Source organism: Heliangelus exortis, chromosome 9, assembly GCF_036169615.1.
Source record: "Heliangelus exortis chromosome 9, bHelExo1.hap1, whole genome shotgun sequence".
NCBI lineage: Eukaryota > Metazoa > Chordata > Aves > Apodiformes > Trochilidae > Heliangelus > Heliangelus exortis.
In genome coordinates, this window is record NC_092430.1 from 9,045,881 (window position 1) to 9,067,381 (window position 21,501).

General features: G+C 47.3%; 1 protein-coding gene and 1 long non-coding RNA gene across 4 annotated transcripts in view; one reads left to right on the forward strand and one right to left on the reverse strand.

The window, feature by feature from the left end:
* Positions 1-21,501, reverse strand: part of LOC139799717 (uncharacterized) — a 328,047-nt gene that overhangs the window by 299,677 nt on the left and 6,869 nt on the right. The window lies entirely within an intron of this gene.
* Positions 541-9,106, forward strand: PROC (protein C, inactivator of coagulation factors Va and VIIIa). 3 transcript variants are annotated; one of them, XM_071751924.1, is made up of 9 exons: positions 541-636; positions 1,620-1,703; positions 2,067-2,227; positions 3,164-3,188; positions 3,746-3,856; positions 4,749-4,889; positions 5,319-5,428; positions 6,405-6,522; positions 8,449-9,106. In XM_071751924.1, the coding sequence occupies exons 2-9, from the start codon at positions 1,637-1,639 to the stop codon at positions 9,015-9,017; spliced, it is 1,302 nt and encodes a 433-aa protein (XP_071608025.1). In that variant the 5' UTR covers positions 541-636; positions 1,620-1,636; the 3' UTR covers positions 9,018-9,106. The 3 variants fall into 3 exon arrangements, with proteins under 3 accessions (XP_071608025.1, XP_071608023.1, XP_071608022.1); XM_071751922.1 differs by lacking the exon at positions 541-636 and adding an exon at positions 1,180-1,307; XM_071751921.1 differs by lacking the exon at positions 541-636 and adding an exon at positions 1,348-1,531.

The following is a 21,501-nucleotide window of genomic DNA, read 5'->3' on the forward strand; positions in this document are numbered from 1 at the left end:
CTTCAGAGAGGTGATTTCTTTTGCTTATTAATACCTCTTTGTAACACACTGTGAATCAGAACTCTTCACAGTGTCAATGGAAATGATGTTCAGCCTCTTATCTTGCCAACCTGTTGTCAAGTTTCTGTTTTCTCCTCTTCACCTTCTAGCCTTAAGAAAAATTGCCATTCTTTTAGTGAAGGTGACTTAGAGAGGTCCTCAGTGTTATTTTTTACATTGAAATGGTCTTCCGTAACCTTTATTTCCAGCAAAAATCTGTTATCATTAATCTTAGATGAAGTTTTCTTATTGAATGGCTGAACTGAGGATAAAGAAAATATCAGTAGAGTTTCACAGTGCACACATCTTCCCCAGTTGCAATTTTGGTTGCCACAGTTGGGTGTTTTTTGTTGTTTTTTTTTTAGAACAAGTCCAAAATTGATGAACTTTGTAACTTTGTGTTTAAAGAGAGTTGTGTTTTCAAGAGAGTTCATGGCCAAGTTTGTTAGAGGAAAAAAAATAGGTTTTATAAACAGTCAGAGCCCTGCTAAACAGTGTCAGTGGATGTGAGCTAAGGTCCTGGGGAGACCCATCTTTTCCCAACATCTGGTGGCACTTTCTCCCATGAAGGGTCCCAAAGGACACATGGTTGCACAGGTATTTTGCAGGATGGTGTCACCTGCTGAACAGCTTGCAGAGCTCTGCACCATCTCTGATGCAATAGAAGTTCAGAAAAGGATTGTGCTTGCTCTCTAGGCTTAATACTCAAAATCTAATAGAAGATTTTGTGCTGGTAAGACCTAATCCTGTACACCAAAAGATGGAGCATACTGAAACAAGCTTCTTGCCCAGCCTCCTCCCAGGGGGCAGCTGCTGGGGCAGGCACTGCCTGCTCCTGTCTGTGAGAGGGGTTTGTTGCCTTGGCTGCTCGGTGGTGGGACCTTTGATGAGGCAGAAGAGTGGGAGGACTCTTAAACACATCTTCCTTTTGGGTGGTTGTGTGCTGAGAGGAGGTGATGGAATCTCCTCAAGGTACCTGGGCACTGGGTGGCTGTGCTTGCAAAGCAAATACAGCCATTTCTACTTGCCAGAGAGTCAAAAGAAAAACAGTTTTGAAAAATAGAGAAGTGGATGCCTAGGGGTTCCACTTTTCTCCTGCATGCATGTAGATTGTCAAGCTCCCTCTGAAGAACTGTTTGTTTAATGACTAAAAAGAAAGTGCTTCATGTCACTCTGAAAAGTAAATATCTGAAGTTAGGGATTAACTAAGTTCCAGCAGGGCTCATGGCAGAAGGATAGATCACGCTGATTCCCACTGACTAAAAGCAGTAAGTGCTTCAGAAGTATTGTATCCTTGGGGCTTCACAGCACAGCTTGCTTGAATGAAACTGAAAGCTTGTCAAAAATTGCTGGTGACAAGGGGAGGGTGTGAGGGCAGGCAAGCAGTGTTCTCATGACCTGCTGCTGGTGGAAAAAAGCAAGGGAACAGAAATCAAAGAGGCAGTCATGGCAGGCACAGCATTCAGCAAGCCAGCTGCTCTGCCAGAAGCAAGTGAGGGAGCTGGCTGCACAGGAACCATCTGTAGGAGGGTCTGCAGCTGGGCAGCACGACCCCTCCACACCTGCCTTCTCTCCCTTAGGTGACTCCTGCTGCAATATGTGGAAGCTCCTCACCATAGGGATGCTGCTGGCTGCCAGCTCTTTGCCAGTCTGTAGTACCTCAAGTAAGTTCTTGTTTCAGAAGTACCCTTCACCCCTCTCTCCAGGCACTGCAAGTGCATTTCTGGGAGTGGCTGGAGTCGTTCTTGTTAGAATGATAGCATCAGCGTGCCAGGTTGGAAGGGACCTAAAGGATTCTCTAGTCCAACCCTCAATAGGGGGATTTGAATTGCTCCAGCAGAGGTTCCCAGGCACTGGGCTGCCATGGCTGCTTGGTCCCCACCCCCAGGAGCAGCCCTGCGAGGTGCCCCAGTCCCCAGGGCAGAAGCCTGGGCTTGCCCCCTTCCCTTCCTTTGGATAGGGAAGGACCACTGCCAGTTTTCAGCCAGCTCTTTTACCAGCTTGTGCTTTCACATTTTGGCTTCCAGTATTTTACAGCAACAAAGATGCAAACCAAGTCCTGAAAATACAGAAACGGGCAAACTCTTTCCTGGAGGAGGTCAAACCTGGCTCTGTGGAACGTGAGTGCATTGAAGAGCAATGTGACTTTGAGGAGGCCAGTGAGATATTTGAAACCAAGGAGGCAACAGTAAGTTGGTTTTGGTTTTTTTTAAAGGATGTGGGTGTAACCTATCACTTGTTTGTTTTACTGAAGTATTGCAGTCCAGGGCATAGGAGACCTGCTGTCAGCACTGACCATGGATCACTCCTGACTCCTGAGGTGTAGGCATTGCTTTCAATTATAATGGTGTTACGGTGATTGTCAAGTACCACCTGTATGGGCCACAAAACTTGGCTGCTCATGCATGTCCCACCTCACCTAATGGTGAGGTTTAGGTCCCAGCTGGGTAACCCTGTTGGCTATTCTCGCTGCCACTGACTTTTTCCCAGTACTTCCAGTCCTTTTCTCTCTGTTGTCCATTTGCCAGCCCTGGCTGCTTTTCACTGTATCTCCCCAGTCTCCCACCTGTGCTGACACTCATTTCTCTTATCACTGTGTCCTCTCTCTCCAAACCTCATCTTTCTCATTGGACACTACCTTTATTGTCAATGTCACTGATTTCTGCTGCTTTCCACATCCAGTTATGTAGGCTTAGCCTTTTTCTTGCTGTGTTAACAGAGCAGTCTTGCCACATGGAATAATCAAGTCCTTGCTGTCCCTCAGTCCCCATGGTGGAGTAGGGGCTGTCTGTACAGAGCCCATGTTTCATCTAACTGGGCACAAATGAATTGTGCTCTCTGACTTTACCTGGCAGTAGGTGACAAGAGACAAGCTGTGGGGATGCTGATGAGTTGTGGTGCTGGTGGGCCTGGAAGCAGGGCAGGGAGTACAGGCAATACATCAGCATCTGGGTTGGCCAGTTGTGATGGTTTGTAGTGCCAGTCATTGCACTGTCAAGAAGAATGAGAGTGATGCTGTTAGCTAGGGTGCTGTGCTCTGTTGGCCAAGGCCACGATGCACTTTAAAACCCTCATGTGTTAAAAATCTACTTCTAGCCTTAATATAAGTTTTGTTTCTCCACAGCTAAATTTTTGGAGCAAGTACATAGGTAAGTGAAAGGCTTTCCTAATCACTTTTCTGTGTTTCCCCAAGAGTAGCTGCTACACAGCTTGCCTGCTGCCATGTAACTGATTCAAATTCCCATTCTCCCTTATATGGGATGTGCACAGAATGATTTCCTGTCCTACCATGCAAGCAACCATCCTAAAACACTTGAGGTGCACCTGTGCCTGTTGTCAGTCACCTCCCCAGAGCAAAGGCAGTGGTCAAAGTGCACTCTGGTGCTCCACCCCTGCCTGATGTGGTCCAAAGAGAGAAGCCCCAAAGAGAGGAGCCCCACCATGTGCTCTTTACTCCTGCAGTAACATGCCCCTGCCCTGTCTGCATCAGGGTTTGTTCTTCCTCCCCCTCTGCACACCTCACTCAGTCTCCAGCTGTGACTCAGAGTGCACAGGATGCCCTTGGCTCTGGGTTGATACCATGGAGGGCTCAACATTTGGGGGCAGAAGATTGGGGATATGTTTGGGAACCTGGGGAGGGTCAGTAGATGTCAATGGTTGATCTGTGAGCTCGGTGTGATTCAGAGTTTTCCTGCCTCTGTTGCAGATGGAGATCAGTGTGACCCAGAGCCTTGTTCCAATGGGATCTGCAAGGACAACATTGGGACATTTTCATGCATCTGTAACAAAGGCTGGGAGGGGGTTTTGTGCAATTATGGTAATGCTGCCTTTGTAACTGTGACAGTTGGGAGTGAGATGCTGTGAGAGAGAGATCCTGTGAAAGAGATTCTGTGAGATTCATCCTGTGAGAGAGAGGATTCATCTTGTGAGAGATTCATCCTGTGAGGGAGAGAGACACAGAAAGAGATGCTGTGAGAGAGAGAGAAATGCTGTGAGAGAGAGATTCTGTGAGATCCTTCCCCCCCATCTTGCTGCTCCCAAACTGCAGTGTTCCTGTCTCCATCATTCCTGGAGTGCCCCTACTGCTTACCAACCAAGGAGGACAATGCTGGTGAATGGAAACCAGCTGCCCAAAGGCTTGAGGCTCTGAGGGTTATCTGTGCTTGTCTAAAGCAAAATGAACTCTGTGTTGCTATTGGAAAAGTGTGAAGATCTGAGATATCTAAATTTTACAAAAATCATGGAAATAATTCTGTAAAGCAAGTTTTTCAGCTACTTTATAACTGTCAGCACAAGGATGATGGTGGGGTTTGTTTGTTTTTCTTAACAACATGGGGGAGAAGACAATCCACTGCAGATACTTGATTGGCATTTCTTCCTTGGACAAAAGCTGGGTAGCGATTTTAGGGATGAGCATGCATGTCATTTATCATCAACACTTTGAAGTGACCTGCACTCAGTGGCAGTGAATTTTCTTTTCTCCACTCTGCCTGCCCTGACAGTAGTCTCTGCTTTCTCCATCTCCCCACTGTGTTATTCTGGTCCAAGAGTCTCTGCTGTTCCAGGGCCTACATGCCCTCCAAAGCCCTCAAGTGTCATCCCAAATCCACTGTCATCTGTTGCTCATTTAATTTTGTCAGCTTGACCACCTTGTGACTCCTTGGCTTTGCAGCTTCTCATGTCTTTCTTGCTGTTCCTTTTTTTTATAGAGGTCAAATACACCAACTGTTCTGTCAATAATGGAGGGTGTGAACATTTCTGCAGGGATGACCCTGCCAACCAGGGCCGCTCGTGCAGCTGTGCTTCTGGCTACCAGTTGATGAATGACCATGCCATGTGCAAGCCTGTAGGTAAGAAGAGGATATTCCTAGTCCAGATTTAGCAAAAGATTGTTTGAATGTGAAGTAAGAGGGCTTTATGGGAGATGATTTAGTGGTTAAGGTGGTGTAGGACTCATGACTGGACTCGATCTTGAAAGGTCCTTTCCAACCAATGATTCTGTGTTTCTAATTGTCCCCAGTGCTCTTTGTCCTAGTTTTCAAAACATCCATTCCGTGCAGAGTAACTGTACCTGCATTTCCCAACTCCATACCCACTTTATGGCCATTACCCTGTGTTTTCCTCATGGAGACATGCTGGGAAATCAGGAGGCTGCAAAATGTTGAGGGACACCCATGAAGGCACTTTAGAGTATTGCTGAGGTTTGAGATGGAGGGAATGTTTTAGAAAAAGGTTTTGTATTGGGTCTTTGCTCATTAACTTCTCTGCATTTCCTGTAGTGGAGTTCCCCTGTGGAAGAGTGAAAATGGACTACGTTGACACCATAGAAGGGTTGAATATTCGGCTCATTGAGGGGAAAACAGGAAGAAGGGGAGGCAGTCCTTGGCAGGTAAGGAGAGAAAGGTTTTTTCAATCACATGTGGTTGGGGCTCTTCCCAGATAGCTCTGCCTGCCTACCTGCTCCAAGGTATCACTACATTACTAGTGATGGTGTTACATGAAGCTGAGATTCCCAGATTCCCTTTGCTTTTTCAAAAGGAACCCAAAAGTTGAAGTAACAAGAAAAAAATAGCTTGTGTTAGGACTCACCATTGACAAGCTTTTCACTTTGCCTTGCCAACATCAAGAGAGAGGGTAGTGGTGACACCTGCCTATTCTGTAGCTCTGTTCTGAAGAAGGCCATGTAATTGCTTCAGCTTGTGCTGCATGATGCGTGCTCCAGCTACTGTGACAGCCTTAGGGTGGGAGGGTGAGGGAATCTTCTCCCTCTTTCTGCCTGGTTCTGTTCTTATAAGCCTCACCAGCCCTAAGTTTATGTTAGCAGATTTAATCAGCGAAGTATGCCATAACTTTATGGAGCAGGTTGGGATTTTACAGGGAAAGACCTCAGAGCTTATTGTGAAGGCTCATTTGAGCTCCATGTCTCAAAGCTTTGAAGTACCAAAGTGCATTATGGTTCACAATGTGCCTTTAATGTCAAAGAGAACCCTTTTATCCCACAGCATGAGACCTACAGCCTGAGGTGACCCATGGTCTTTTGGTGTGCTGTGGACAAAAGTATAATCACCTCATTGGAGCTCCCTGTCTAAAGCTTTGAAGTACCAAAGTGCTTCTTTGTATTGTCCCATGCTGGTTTTGATTAAGCCAGTCCTCGTTCAGGATGAATATCCAGGATTTCTTTGTAGATGTTCCACAGAGAACTTATTTGTAGTGCTTTTGCCCTGTATAGCTTTGGATTCAATGAATGTGACATGCTTTGGTGCTTGATTTGTCTGAGCATTTTGCAACCACCAAGAAGAATGTGCACGGTGTTTTGGGAGCCATGCTCCATGCTATGTCAGACTGCTCTTTGGCTTTTTTTTCAGGTGATGCTGCAAAGTAGGAAAGGGAAATTTCTGTGTGGGGGTGTTCTCATCCATCCATCTTGGGTCCTAACGGCAGCACACTGCACTGAGACAGAAGAGGGGCTCAAAGTAAGAGTTGGTATGGAAAAAAGTCTGTCCCTGTTTGTTTGTTTGGGTTTTTTTTTAAATATAACTCTTCAGTTTGTAAGGTTTATCATCTCAGGAGAAAGACCAGCAGGTTATAAAGACAAAAGTCCTTCTTGGTTGTAGGAGTGGGTTGTCTAGGAAGTATTTAATGTGCACCCTAGCAGAAAACAAGAAAGTTAAGTAAAAATCTGATTTCATCTGATCTACTTTCAACCTTACTATGGAAGTGAGCTGATGTCTTCTGCACACTGCTGTGTCTCTAAAGTAGAAATAATTGGTCTCTTCTGTTTGTGTATGAAAATATTTAAGGTCATCCCAATACATTCCTGTCTTTTCATATGGCTGACCACCATTATTTAAGAGAGTTGCAGTGAAGAGGTGCTCTGGAATAGCAGCACTGCCCTCACTGGCACAGCTGCTCTTGAGTTTGAGAAGATCTGTGACATTATCAGGACATTGAAGTGCATGTGGTACTGTGGGCATGTGTACAGACTACACGTTTCCAAGCCTTTCCAGTTACTAGTAAATAGTGTTCTTCCTTTTTAGGTGATTGTCAATATGTTTATTTAGTTTTAGTGAGGCCCAAGAAGAAGAGACATGTACAATTTGCTTTGTAAAGGATCTTGGAATGTTTTAGGGGAAAAGCAGCTCTCAGACATTGTTTTTGAATACTCTGCAGTGCTAGAAGTAGCTTTGAGAGTAACTTGAAGGGGACAGGTCAGTGGGAAGATGGTAACTAGGGGAAACTGTTGAGGCTGCACTTCAATTACTCCACCCTGGCCTCATACTGAAAGTCTTAGTAGAGATCTGTGCAGTCAGACAAGTTTCCAGCTGGAGTAGCCATGCCCAGAGAACTCTCTGCAGTGAAGAAAGAAGGGGTATGAGCTGTCAAGAGAATTCTGCTGTCCAAATCCAAATCACCCATTTTCAGTGGGTGAAGAAAAGTGTCATTGCTTGAGAACTCTGATTTGGGAAGATATATTTTTGTAATCTTAAGTGAAACTCAAGAGGCATCTCACACATAAAGTTGGGGTAAGTATGCAGAGTAAAGATGGTCAGAAATAGGGCCTGGAATTTCTCTCACTCTGCTAGATGACACATGTGGAGCACAGGCAGAGGTGCGGTGTTGGCCTGCATGTCCTCAGGCATTCAGACACGTGCCCACCTGCAGCTCAATGGGCAGTGCTCTGAAGAAGTGTTTTTATCAAGTACTGCACTGAAGGAGGCCCTGCTATGGCGCTTAAATTAACCAGAAGTGCAGTTCAGAAATGTGACAGCCACTGATCCTTTCTCTTGGGGCTGTCTCTTCACAGCCTGTCATAGAGATCAGTCTCAGTCTTTCCTTTTCCACTGTGTCACAAATGGCTGGTTCATGCCTTCTTGGCCTTGTCACCTTAGTTTCCTCCTTACTGTTCCTAACTGCGTAGCACAAATGCTAACTGGGAAGTCTTAAGCAGTCAAAAATTCCTGCAAATACAGATGCAAGATTTGAGAGAGAAACAGCCTTACCAGTCAGTCATCTTTATCTTACAAATCCTGAAGTTCAGGCACTGGTTAAACAGCACTGAATATCCTGCACTGATGTAACTGTCTTGCCTCTTCCTCCTGAAGAAGGTCTCTGATGGAGCCCAAGTGTACCCTAATGTGAACACAACAGGGCATCGTAGTTTCTTAAGGGATGACCATAGCTCTAGGGTTCTCATTCATGTAGGACTGTGTATGTTCATGGAAGGTTCACAGATTTGTCCATCTATTAAGAACACTGTTAATCTATAACATAAAATTAAGAAATGTCTATATTACAAGGGAAGTAAAAACATGAAGTGTAGTCCTACAGCCTAATGTAGTCCAGATGCTTTAATGTTCAAGGTGAAGGAAGGTCCAATAGCATCTTTCATTTTCTTGTTTGCTCTTCCAGGTAAATTTCACCGTCTCCGTACTGAGGCAGATGAGCAAATCATTTGGGTTGATAAACGTGTGAGACACGAAAATTACACCAAGGAGACCTCCGATAATGACATAGCCATGCTGCACCTGGCTGAGCCCGTGATGTATAACAAATATGCTCTCCCTGTCTGTCTGCCCACCCGTGACCTGGCGGAGCAGGAGCTGATGAGAAGTAGGAAGCAGACGGTGGTGACCGGCTGGGGCAGCACAAGTGAGGTCAACACCAATTACTCTCTTCTCCTCAGCTACATTCAAATCCCCCTGGTGCCTCGCAACGAGTGTGCCCAGGCCATGAGGTTTGCCATCACTGACAACATGCTGTGTGCTGGGAGCTTGGGAGACAGAAAAGATTCGTGCATTGGGGACAGTGGAGGCCCTATGGTCACTATGTATAAGGATACGTGGTTTCTGGTAGGACTGGTGAGCTGGGGCGAAGGCTGTGGAAGCAAGGAGAAATTTGGAGTCTACACCAAAGTTAGTCAGTATCTTGAGTGGATCCAGCACCACATAGATGAGATGTCAGCTTCTTGGAAGGGCTGATTTGATACTGAGAGTACTGTGGCTATGTGCTGGTGACAGCATGCAGTGTAATGTCACCTCTTCAGTATTAAATGTTGAGTGTGTGCTAACCTTGTGTACTGTTTTCCTTGGTACCTGTGGTGGCTTTTTCACTACTATTTTACATTGCTTGCATTGGTTAGTTTCCAGGTCATGTTGTTCATTTCCAGCGTAGCCTCACAGGCAAGAAATAATACTCTGTTAGGCTGAGCTGCTCTACAGCATTGTGGGAAACAAGCCAGGACATATCCCAGATAACTCCATCCCGAAAGTGTAAAATGGCTGAATTGGCTGGGATGGGAAGAGAGAAAAGTGTTTTGACAATCGCCAGGGTGATATTGTTCAGTCAGTACATATTATCTTTTCTTCTGACATGCTATCCACAGTGAATGCTTTGGTTTGCTCTGTACATGTGTAATTTTTCTATTCAATACCATAAAATTTTAATAACTTCTCCACTGCCTCCACTCATTCACATCTTGCCCCACTGCTCACCAAGGAAGGTGATTCAGCTGGTCACTTCTTCATATTCACTGTTCTTCGCATATTTGGTGCCTGATTTAACCTCTCAGAATTCCTTATAAGTCAGTGGGAATTCTGGTGGTATTTTAAAAAGTTTAATTCCAAGCTTTTGCACTGTTTATCCTAAGGTCTGAAAATCTCTTCCAATTAGTAAGCTAGAGCAAACATTTTTGTTCATTCCTTGTAGAGAATGCAGACAGCTGGAGGCTAAATACATTTATATATATATATATATATACACACACATATACTTGTAATACTAAGAAACCCCTGTGTGTGTTTGCATCTCTTATCTGTGTGTTTGTGTGCAGAGCAGTACATAAACATACAGAGCACCAGTAAGCTCATAAGAAGCAGCAAGAGGCAAAATGAAGTTTTAATATTACAATTAATACTTGTTTTTAATCTTAGCACTTTAAACCTGCTAAATGTAATTAATTTTGGGGGGAAAAAAAACAAACACAGAAAAAAATAACTGCCACTTTTCAGCATCTCAGTCAGGATGTGGACCCATATTTGGATCAGTGAAGCACTTGAGGCTGCTCTTGTGATGAGATGATGAGATTGTTAAACAAAAAAAACACAGGTACAACAAAATTGAAAAAAATTTAACACTGCAATTTAACACAGCAAAGAGCTTTAATAGTTTTTAAACTTATGGACTTAGCCTTGTTGACTTACAAGCTGCCTGGGAAAAGAGACCAACTCCCCCCTGGCTCCAACCTCCTTTCAGGGAGTTGTAGAGAGTGATGAGGTCTCCCCTGAGCCTCCTCTTCTCCAGGCTGAACAGCCCCAGTTCCCTCAGCCTCACCTCATAGGATCTGTGCTGGAGTCACTTCACCAGCCCAGTTGCCCTCCTTTGGACCTGCTCCAGGACCTCAATCTCCTTCCTGAACTGAGGGGCCCAGAACTGGACACAGTACTCGAGGTGTGGCCTCACCAGCGCTGAGTACAGGGGCAGAATCCCTTCCCTGGACCTGCTGGCCACGCTGTTCCTGATACAGGCCAGGATGCCATTGGCCTTCTTGGCTACCTGGGCACACTGATGGCTCATGTTCAGCTTCCTGTCAATCCAGACTCCCAGGTCCCTCTCTGCCTGGCTGCTCTCAGCCACTCTGTGCCCAGCCTGGAGCTCCCCACGGGGTTGTTGTGGCCAAAGTGCAGGACCCGGCACTTGGCCTTGTTGAACCTCATCCCATTGGAATCAGCCCAACTCTCCAGTCTGTCCAGGTCCCTCTGCAGAGCCCTCCTGCCTTCCAGCTGATCCACACTTCCCCCAGCTTAGTGTCATCTGCAAATTTGCTGATGATGGACTCAATACTCTCATCTAAATCATCTATAAAGATATTAAACAGAACTGGGCCCAACACTGATCCCTGGGGGACACCACAGGTGACCGGCCGCCATTTTGATGCAGCACCGTTCAGCACCACTCTCTGGGCCCGGCCCTCCAGCCAGTTCCTAACCCAGCTCAGAGTGCCCCTGTCCAAGCTGTGGGCTGACAGCTTTTTCAGGAGAATGCTGTGGGAGACGGTGTCAAAGGCCTTGCTGAAGTCCAGGTAGACCACATCCACAGCCTTCCCCTCATCCACCAGGCGGATCACCCGATCATAAAAGGAGATCAGGTTGGTCAGACAGGACCTGCCCTTCCTAACCCCATGCTGGCTTGGTCTGATCCCTTGTCCATCCTGTAGGTGCTGTGTGATTACACTGAGGATGATCTGTTCCATAACCCTGCCAGGCACTGAGGTCAGGCTGACAGGCCTGGAGTTTTCTGGGTTCTCCTTCCGGCCCTTTTTGTGGATTGGCGTGACATTCGCCAACTTCCAATCATCTGGGGTGTCCCTGGAGACTCATTTCACCAAGGAGTTCCTTTTTATAGAGAATTTCAGAAACATTCCAGCAAAAGCTTTTCCAGCCCCTTAAGGAGAAACTGAAAGATGGGTTGGTTTTGTTTAATTAAGCAGTCTTTCCACATCATTAATTCCCCTCTCATCTGTAGCACATACTAATACCTGTAAAATGTGTTAAAAGAGAGCTGGGTTTGGGGTATGAGTGCAGGTGTTAGAAACTGAGCACTGGTGTTACAAAATGTAAAGTGTGTAAGGTAAAGAAGAAATTGGATGCTGAAGTTCTACACTTTGCATTGGTCACTTGGTATTACTTTGCCCATCATTTCCCCTTTCTGCTGCAGCAAATTCTCCCTATTTTCTATCATAGTCCATTAGTGTCCTAGCATTGTAGTTCAACAGAGTGCTGCTTTGGAGTGCTTAAAGTCAGTCTTTCTGAGCTTTACAGTGCAGAGGATCCTAAAATTTGTGAATTCAGTAAAAGGAAAGGGGCAAATGAGAGACACAGAGGAATCTTTGATGCATTGCACAGATCTCATGAGGCTGTTTACAGCTCAGGCCATCTAATACTTGTTCTTGTATGACCGCTTTATAATTTTGAATTATACAGACTTCTTGTTATTTTTTTAACTGGACAGAAGTGGCCTGCTATAGTCTTATAAAAATTTTGTTAAATTAAAACCAAGTTCTAACTTCAGTACTTCTCTGTAGCTTGTGAGTCATAGAAACTGCAGGTTAGCAACTGGTGAGCTCAGTGAGACTCTGTGCCAGGTTTCATGTGTTTTGAAATAAATGAGAAACATATTCTCTATAAGGAAATAGAACCACAATATTTTCTTTTGAAGGCAAATCCTGGTCTTTCTATATGACTGAAAGGAGGGAAAAGAAGAAAATAACTTAAAGCATTACATAGTTCCTGCATCACTCAGAGCCATCTGTGAGCTACTGCTCCACCACAGTTTCATCTTGCTCAGTCACAGCTTTTCAAGCATCAGTCCTTGCAGTCCTCTCAGACAACACTGGCAGTGTTTACAGCCTTTCACTGGCAATACCATTCCAAACCCTACTTGTTCAGGCACTGCAGAAAAATCCACTGTTGGTACTGCACGTATATAAACATTAGAGGGAACTCCATTTACTTTTAAAAGATGCTTTGCTGTCTTTTGAGACACCAATAGGAACAGTTGTTAAAACCGGGTGCAGCTTCTACTGTGTAGACTCACAAAGTATTTTTAAGAAACATAAGTGTCTTTCCAACTGCTTTAAAAACAAATACTGCCAACACAATTCAATAGCTAAACATTTATCTTCCCTTACTCCAGTGCCTAAACAACTTGCTTTAAAAAGAAACAAAAATCAAAACAAAGACATATTAGGGAAGAAGCAGCTTTCCAAAGGGGGCAATGTAGTAGATCCATCCACACAGATGTAGGATCTAGTTCAGCAGGCATCTGTGTGGAGTATATTGAATCTGAAGTGAAAAAATATACTCTTGCTTCTAAGGGTAATGTACAGAGACTAAGATACACTGCATAATAATAATAATAATAATAACTGGTTATTATTATTGTTGCTTTCTTGTTTTGCTCTCTGTAATGTGTTTGCCAGATCATTTAGTCATTCTAATCTTCTTGTCACCCTGCTCCAATGACAGCTCAGAGTACTCTAAGATTGCAAAGTGTCCAAAAAGAAGTGAAAAAAAGAACTAATATATGTTGTGCATGGTCTGTTTCAGACCTGACCAGAGTGCTGAGGCAAATAAATCTCACGGGATTCTGAAAATAATTAATTTTAAGCAATTTCAGTGTCATTACACTTCAAACAAATTCGGTCTGCATCTTTGGATAGCTCAACAAACCCAGTAAGAAAGTCGAGGTCTCCCTACAGAATTTTAATAGATACATAATTCACTGAAGAACAGCATGAAAATCATTGACTAGAAGAAATAAAACCAGGAAAGTCTTCTAAGAAAGGAAAGTGCTTCTCTTAAAGAAATATAAAACAAGATGGAAAAGGAAATAAGAATTGTGACAAAGAAAAATTGCAGACCCTTTGCAGAAAAGTTTTTTGGTTTTGTTTTTTTTTAATTTATTTGGTAGCAATCAGAACTTGTATCAGGCTCCTTTAGGCTCATTGTGAAGCGCTCACAGTTCTGGAGTAGCTAAGCCTAGAAGGTGCTATTACACATATCTGACTGGAAGCTTTACTAGTGCAGGGAGTAAATAAAACCAAAAGGAAATTAAAAGCAGGTAGTGTAGCTATTCTGCTGCTTTTATAACATTCCTGTGTAGAAAGGAATTATTTTAGTGCAAAAATTGTATCCAAATTAAAAGATCACAAAATAGTGAGAATACCATTGTGCTATTTGTAAATAATGAAAAACAAACAAAGAAACAAACAAACAGCCAGCATTTTCCAATCAATTCCTGTGTTATTTATAAGTAATGCTGCTACTATTATTTGATATCCCCAGGTTCTCAAAATGGCTACAAGGACATTTCCTACAGAGTTTATAACCAAACCACTCCAAAGGGAGACCTGCATGGAGAATTTCATGCCAAGAGACTCAGCTGACTTTCTCTTGGTTCTTTTCTTAGCACATGCAGGTTTTGTACCAAACCCAATTGCTTTTTTTAAACCATAAAGTTGTGCCACTCGAGCAGCTTTTCCTTTCAAAGCCCTGCACTGGGATATTTGGCCAGGGCACACTAAGCCTGCAAATGTGCAGTTTCCTCAGGTATCTGAGTCTGGGCCAGGCAAGGATTCACTGGGAGGATTACCTGAGCACCACTCCACCCCAACAGTGCAGGGTCATGCTTTTTTACACTGAACAAGTGATTTTGCTTGTATCTTACAGTCCTTGGCAATTACTTCCCCAGTGAGATGTAATATTTGTGCTGAGGAACCTTTCTAAAGAGCTGTTTGAGCTGCTCAGTAACAGTAATGTCCTTCCTGCTGCCCTTCTTGTAGTCACTGCATCTGGTTTGTATGCCACTATTCTTTTTATAGTTTCACCTGGTTTTCTTAAGCCTGCAGCTTCTTCTATTGATTCCCTGACTCAATAATCTCCATGATCCAAGCTTTCTTGGTAAGGGTCTGTTTTCTCCATGATGAATCAGGAACTGCTGCAGGTTTTTGACCTATGTAACCTGCAGAGAAATGACCAGGTCCCAGCTTTCCCTTCCATCTTTGCCTCAGGCATCAATATTGCAGTGAAACCTACCAAGATACCTACTCTCGTGCCTCAAAATTGCTCCTAGACCATGTTATTTTGAAAGATGGATTCACCATCACCTTGGTACTTAGAGTCATGAAAGCCCTGCTTAAGTCAATCTTCAAGTCCCTAGATCTGATCAGGCTCAAAGCCTCTGAAGCCCCCTCAGGTACCTGGCTGCACCTCACTGAAGTTTTGGTGCCTTTTTCTTCCAAGGCACGGGGCCTGAATCACCTCCCCATGGGTGCAGCCATCCAAACACATGGTAACTGTCTCACCACTCACCTCCTTACAACTTGTGGACCCGGCCTCCTGATGTTTAAGCTGAAGAAAGCTTTATTTTTAAGCTGCCCACAAACTGTCAGAAGTGAGGGCAGTAAAACAGGGCTCATCTGTTAGTGCCTGCTAGCGAGGCTCTGCTTTTGAGGCAGTTGTCATAAATAACCAAACCGAAGGGCAATAAGATCTGGGAAAGATTCCAATGGCAATTGCAATTTTTTTGCTAGTGATGCATATTGAGAGAAACGTGGTCTGGAATGCATTATGCTGTGAGCCTAGAGAAAGGGCACGCACCCATTCTTGGAACTGGAAAGAGTCAGACCTCTAAGTTTCTTACCAAACTGGTAGCTATTGTTTCCATAGTGCATTGGCCAATAGTGCAGAGGGAGAGGCTTGCAGCACTTGGTCATGTTACAAAGTGCAGTACCGTAATTGTACTCTTTAAAGGAGTGTCCCTTTATTCTATGTAACTGTGAAATTAACGTGATCCAACAACATTAAATTTCATTTTTTTATTAAAAAATGTGATTCTATAAAATTGCCATGGTTACAGTTACCATGAAGAATTTTAGCCTCACAACTGATTGAGGAAGAGAGTTGCCTAAGGTAATTTTCTCTAGAGAAAACAATTGTGGGTTTTAGTTTTCTAATCAACCATTGCTGCCCAGTCGCTTGCTCTACAACCTGCTGTGTTATTAAGCGATGCTCAGCTCAATTAATCTTGCTGTGTAGTGCTGAATCAAGAGGATGACGATGGTTCTCTCCAGTGAAGTCCAAGAAACTCCACTGTTCTGCCCCGACTCATTTCCCAGCCCGTGACCGATCCACGATCGATCCACGATCAATCAACCTCTGCCTCCACCTGGCTGCAAAGTGCGGGGGCGTCTGTGGCCCCGCCCCCTGGCTCTGATTGGCTGCTCCCTGAGTGACCTTCGCGTGCGGATCCAGCGTCCGGTCGCGGGCGCGCGCCGGCCACTCTGTGTGTTCCTCTGTCTGTGCCTTTCTCCCGCCCCGGTTTTTGGGGTTTGGGAGTCCCAGGCACTTGTCTCTTGTCTTGAGACCCCCCTTCCCAAATTTTTTGGGAGGGGGGTCCGTCTCCCCGCGTTGTCCCCCTGTCTGTCCCTATGTTTTTACCCACTGCCACCATGGATGCTGCTGCCGCCGCTGCGACACAGGTAAGTGCTGCGACTGACCCCTGGATGCTGCTGCTGCTGCGACGGATTCACCGCGGATTCACCACTGATTTACCATTGATTTACTTGATTCACTGATTCACTGATTCAATTGCTGACTAATGGCTACTGGCGTGCGAGTGCGGGCGCGGTGCGGGCCTTCCCGAGTGAAGGGTAAGTATCATTCCCCCCCCCCCGTCTCCCCTCGGTGCCCGCACTGTTTCTCACTGGTTTTTTCTGTTCTTCCTCCCCCCCGCAGCCGCTCCCGGGACCCGGCGGAGCTTCCGCCGGCGAAGAGCCCCGAGTGACCGCGTCCCGCGGGAGGATCCCCCGCGCCTCCGCCAGCAGAGCCGTGGGCATTTCAGGTGGGGAAAAACCTCCCGACCGCAACCTCCCTCCCTCCCTCCCGCTGTGGGGGTTTCGCTCGGAGTTTTGCTCTCAGTCTGGCTCAGGTGTTTCTCCGCTCTTTGTTTCCCTGCTGTGAGTCCCAGGTGCGTGCGGGGCTGTGCGGGATCCCCCTGGAGTCGGAGGAGTCGGGAGAGAAGCGGCGGTGGAGCAGTGCGGGACGGTCGGTGAGGGGAGGGGAGGGCAGTGCGGGGATTGCGCTGGGGGGGAGCGGGGGGATGAGAGTTGTGTGCGTGAGAGTTTGTGAGTGCGTGTGTGTGTGTCGCGTGGCGAGGCCGTGTGCGGTTTGTGTCCCGTCCCGGCTCTGCGTTCAGCGCTTTCTCTCGTGTCCCCGCGGCTGCTCCGCTGCCCCCTGCCCGCCCCCGAGCTCTGGGGGTGGCAGCGCTGGGGGGGTCTGATCGCTGCCCGCAGCCCCTCGGGTGCGGAGCGGCAGCGCCGGGACCCGCGGGACGGGGGAAGGGCACTGGGGGGATGCAGAGCACATTTGTGGGCCCTCTCCCCCTTTTTGCCACCTCTTCTCCCTTTGCTTCCCCCTTTGCCCCCCTTTCACTTTTGTCCTCGCCCCCTTTCCCGTTGCCCTTTTTGCCCCCCTCCCGTTGCCCTTTTTGCCCCCCTCCCGTTGCCCTTTTTGCCCCCCTCCCGTTGCCCTTTTTGCCCCCCTCCCGTTGCCCTTTTTGCCCCCCTCCCGTTGCCCTTTTTGCCCCCCTCCCGTTGCCCTTTTTGCCCCCCTCCCGTTGCCCTTTTTGCCCCCCTCCCGTTGCCCTTTTTGCCCCCCTCCCGTTGCCCTTTTTGCCCCCCTCCCGTTGCCCTTTTTGCCCCCCCCGTTGCCCTTTTTGCCCCCCCCGTTGCCCTTTTTGCCCCCCCCGTTGCCCTTTTTGCCCCCCCCGTTGCCCTTTTTTCCCCCCTCCCGTTGCCCTTTTTTCCCCCCTCCCGTTGCCCTTTTTTCCCCCCTCCCGTTGCCCTTTTTTCCCCCCTCCCGTTGCCCTTTTTTCCCCCCTCCCGTTGCCCTTTTTTCCCCCCTCCCGTTGCCCTTTTTTCCCCCCTCCCGTTGCCCTTTTTTCCCCCCCCCCCCGTTGCCCTTTTTTCCCCCCTCCCGTTGCCCTTTTTCCCCCCCCCCGTTGCCATTTCCCCCCCCCCGTTGCCCTTTCCCCCCTCCCCGTTGCCCTTTTCCCCCCCCCGTTGCCCTTTCCCCCCCCCCCCGTTGCCCTTTCCCCCCCCCCCGTTGCCCTTTCCCCCCCCCCCGTTGCCCTTCCCCCCCCCCCGTTGCCCTTTTCCCCCCCCCGTTGCCCTTTTCCCCCCCCCGTTGCCCTTTTCCCCCCCCCGTTGCCCTTTCCCCCCCCCGTTGCCCTTTTCCCCCCCCCGTTGCCCTTTTCCCCCCCCCGTTGCCCTTTTCCCCCCCCCGTTGCCCTTTTCCCCCCCCCGTTGCCCTTTTCCCCCCCCCGTTGCCCTTTTCCCCCCCCCGTTGCCCTTTTCCCCCCCCCGTTGCCCTTTTCCCCCCCCCGTTGCCCTTTTCCCCCCCCCGTTGCCCTTTTCCCCCCCCCGTTGCCCTTTTCCCCCCCCCGTTGCCCTTTTCCCCCCCCCGTTGCCCTTTTCCCCCCCCGTTGCCCTTTTCCCCCCCCGTTGCCCTTTTCCCCCCCCCGTTGCCCTTTTCCCCCCCCCGTTGCCCTTTCCCCCCCCCGTTGCCCTTTCCCCCCCCCGTTGCCCTTTCCCCCCCCCGTTGCCCTTTTTGCCCCCCCCCCGTTGCCCTTTTTGCCCCCCTCCCGTTGCCCTTTTTGCCCCCCCCCCGTTGCCCTTTTTGCCCCCCCCCCCGTTGCCCTTTTTGCCCCCCCCCCCGTTGCCCTTTTTGCCCCCCCCCCGTTGCCCTTTTTGCCCCCCCCCCGTTGCCCTTTTTGCCCCCCCCCGTTGCCCTTTTTGCCCCCCCCCCGTTGCCCTTTTTGCCCCCCCCCCGTTGCCCTTTTTCCCCCCCCCGTTGCCCTTTTTCCCCCCCCGTTGCCCTTTTTGCCCCCCCCGTTGCCCTTTTTTCCCCCCTCCCGTTGCCCTTTTTTCCCCCCTCCCGTTGCCCTTTTTTCCCCCCTCCCGTTGCCCTTTTTTCCCCCCTCCCGTTGCCCTTTTTTCCCCCCTCCCGTTGCCCTTTTTTCCCCCCCCCCCCGTTGCCCTTTTTTCCCCCCCCCGTTGCCCTTTTTTCCCCCCCCCGTTGCCCTTTTTCCCCCCCCCCCGTTGCCCTTTTTCCCCCCCCCCGTTGCCCTTTTTCCCCCCCCCCCGTTGCCCTTTTTCCCCCCCCCCCGTTGCCCTTTTTCCCCCCCCCCCGTTGCCCTTTTTCCCCCCCCCCGTTGCCCTTTTTCCCCCCCCCCCGTTGCCCTTTTTGCCCCCCCCCCGTTGCCCTTTTTGCCCCCCCCTTTTCCTCTTGTTTCCCCCATTCCCCCTTTTTGCCTCCTTGTATCCCCCCCTTCTCCTTCCCACCCGGTTCAGTCCCACACTCAGAGATTGGGACTGACAAACATTGCTGGATGTGCAGATGGTGCCTCCCAAGCTCCTGGGGCAGCCCTGGGGAACTCAACCCCCTTGTGTGATGAGGGGATAAGGAGGAACCAGGAGAAATTCAAGTACAAATTCCTCCTCAGACACAAATTTCTTCTCCTTCCAGGTTCCGGTACCACGGGGCAGATGGCAACAACATCAGGAAGCCCAGGAACTGCTTGGCTCCCAAGTCCATGGATTCCTTGATGCCCTGGGTGCAGGAGCAGCTGGATGACCAAACCCTCCTCCCTGCCAAGGTCAGTGAGTGCTGCTGTGTGACACCAGGGGACACAGACACTGCCCCGAGGCTCCATCTGATCCCTCTCACACACCTGAAGGCCTCATCTCACATCTCACAGCCTTCAGGTGCACATTTCCTAAAGAATTTCAAGGCCTTTTTCTTTCTTTCTACTTTTTCCCCTTCTCTTTCTGCCTCTCCTTTCCCTCACTCTGCATTTTCTCCTCTTCTCTGCCTTTTTCTCTTTTTTTCTTCCCCTCTGCCTTTTTTTCTTCCCCTCTGCCTTTTTTTCCCTTTCCCTCTGCCTTTTTTTCCCTTTCCCTCTGCCTTTTTTTCCCTTTCCCTCTGCCTTTTTTTTCCCTTTCCCTCTGCCTTTTTTTCTCTTTCCCTCTGCCTTTTTTTCTCTTTCCCTCTGCCTTTTTTTCCCTTTCCCTCTGCCTTTTTTTCCCTTTCCCTCTGCCTTTTTTTCTCTTTCCCTCTGCCTTTTTTTCTCTTTCCCTCTGCCTTTTTTTCTTTCCCTCTGCCTTTTTTTCTTTCCCTCTGCCTTTTTTTCTCTTTCCCTCTGCCTTTTTTTCTCTTTCCCTCTGCCTTTTTTTCTCTTTCCCTCTGCCTTTTTTTCTCTTTCCCTCTGCCTTTTTTTCTCTTTCCCTCTGCCTTTTTTTCTCTTTCCCTCTGCCTTTTTTTCTCTTTCCCTCTGCCTTTTTTTCTCTTTCCCTCTGCCTTTTTTTCTCTCTTTTCCCTTTGCCTTTTTTTCTCTCTTTTTCCTCTGCCTTTTTTTCCCTTTCCTCTGCCTTTTTTTCCCTTTTCCTCTGCCTTTTTTTCTCTTTTCCCTCTGCCTTTTTTTCTCTCTTTTCCCTCTGCCTTTTTTTCTCTCTTTTCCCTCTGCCTTTTTTTCTCTCTTTTCCCTCTGCCTTTTTTTCTCTCTTTTCCCTCTGCCTTTTTTTCTCTCTTTTCCCTCTGCCTTTTTTTCTCTCTTTTCCCTCTGCCTTTTTTCTCTCTTTTCCCTCTGCCTTTTTTTCTCTCTTTTCCCTCTGCCTTTTTTTCTCTCTTTTCCCTCTGCCTTTTTTTCTCTCTTTTCCCTCTGCCTTTTTTTCTCTATCCCTCTGCTTTTTTTTTCTCTTTCCCTCTGCCTTTTTTTCTCATTCCCTCTGCCTTTTTTTCTCATTCCCTCTGCTTTTTTTCCCTTTCCCTCTGCCTTTTTTTCTCTTTCCCTCTGCTTTTTCCCTTTTCCTCTGCCTTTTTTTCCCTTTTCCTCTGCCTTTTTTTCCCTTTTCCTCTGCCTTTTTTTCCCTTTTCCTCTGCCTTTTTTTCCCTTTTCCTCTGCCTTTTTTTCCCTTTTCCTCTGCCTTTTTTTCCCTTTTCCTCTGCCTTTTTTTCTCTTTCCCCTCTCCTTTTTTTCTCTCTTTCCCCTCTCCTTTTTTTCTCTTTCCCCTCTCCTTTTTTTCTCTCTTTCCCTCTGCCTTTTTTTCTCTCTTTTCCCTCTGCCTTTTTTTCTCTCTTTTCCCTCTGCCTTTTTTTCTCTCTTTTCCCTCTGCCTTTTTTTCTCTCTTTTCCCTCTGCCTTTTTTTCTCTCTTTTCCCTCTGCCTTTTTTTCTCTCTTTTCCCTCTGCCTTTTTTTCTCTCTTTTCCTCTGCCTTTTTTTCTCTCTTTTCCCTCTGCCTTTTTTTTTTTTTTTTTTTTTTTTTTTTTCTTGTTTTTTTTTTCTTTTTCTCTGCTTTTTTTTCTTCTTTTTTTTTTTTTCTTTTTTTTCTCTTTTCCCTCTGCCTTTTTTTCTCTCTTTTCCCTCTGCCTTTTTTCTCTCTTTTCCCTCTGCCTTTTTTTCTCTCTTTTCCCTCTGCCTTTTTTTCTCTCTTTTCCCTCTGCCTTTTTTTCTCTCTTTTCCCTCTGCCTTTTTTTCTCTCTTTTCCCTCTGCCTTTTTTTCTCTCTTTTCCCTCTGCCTTTTTTTCTCTCTTTTCCCTCTGCCTTTTTTTCTCTCTTTTCCCTCTGCCTTTTTTTCTCTCTTTTCCCTCTGCCTTTTTTTCTCTCTTTTCCCTCTGCCTTTTTTTCTCTCTTTTCCCTCTGCCTTTTTTTCTCTCTTTTCCCTCTGCCTTTTTTTCTCTCTTTTCCCTCTGCCTTTTTTTCTCTCTTTTCCCTCTGCCTTTTTTTCTCTCTTTTCCCTCTGCCTTTTTTTCTCTCTTTTCCCTCTGCCTTTTTTTCTCTCTTTTCCCTCTGCCTTTTTTCTCTCTTTTCCCTCTGCCTTTTTTCTCTCTTTCCCTCTGCCTGTCTTCA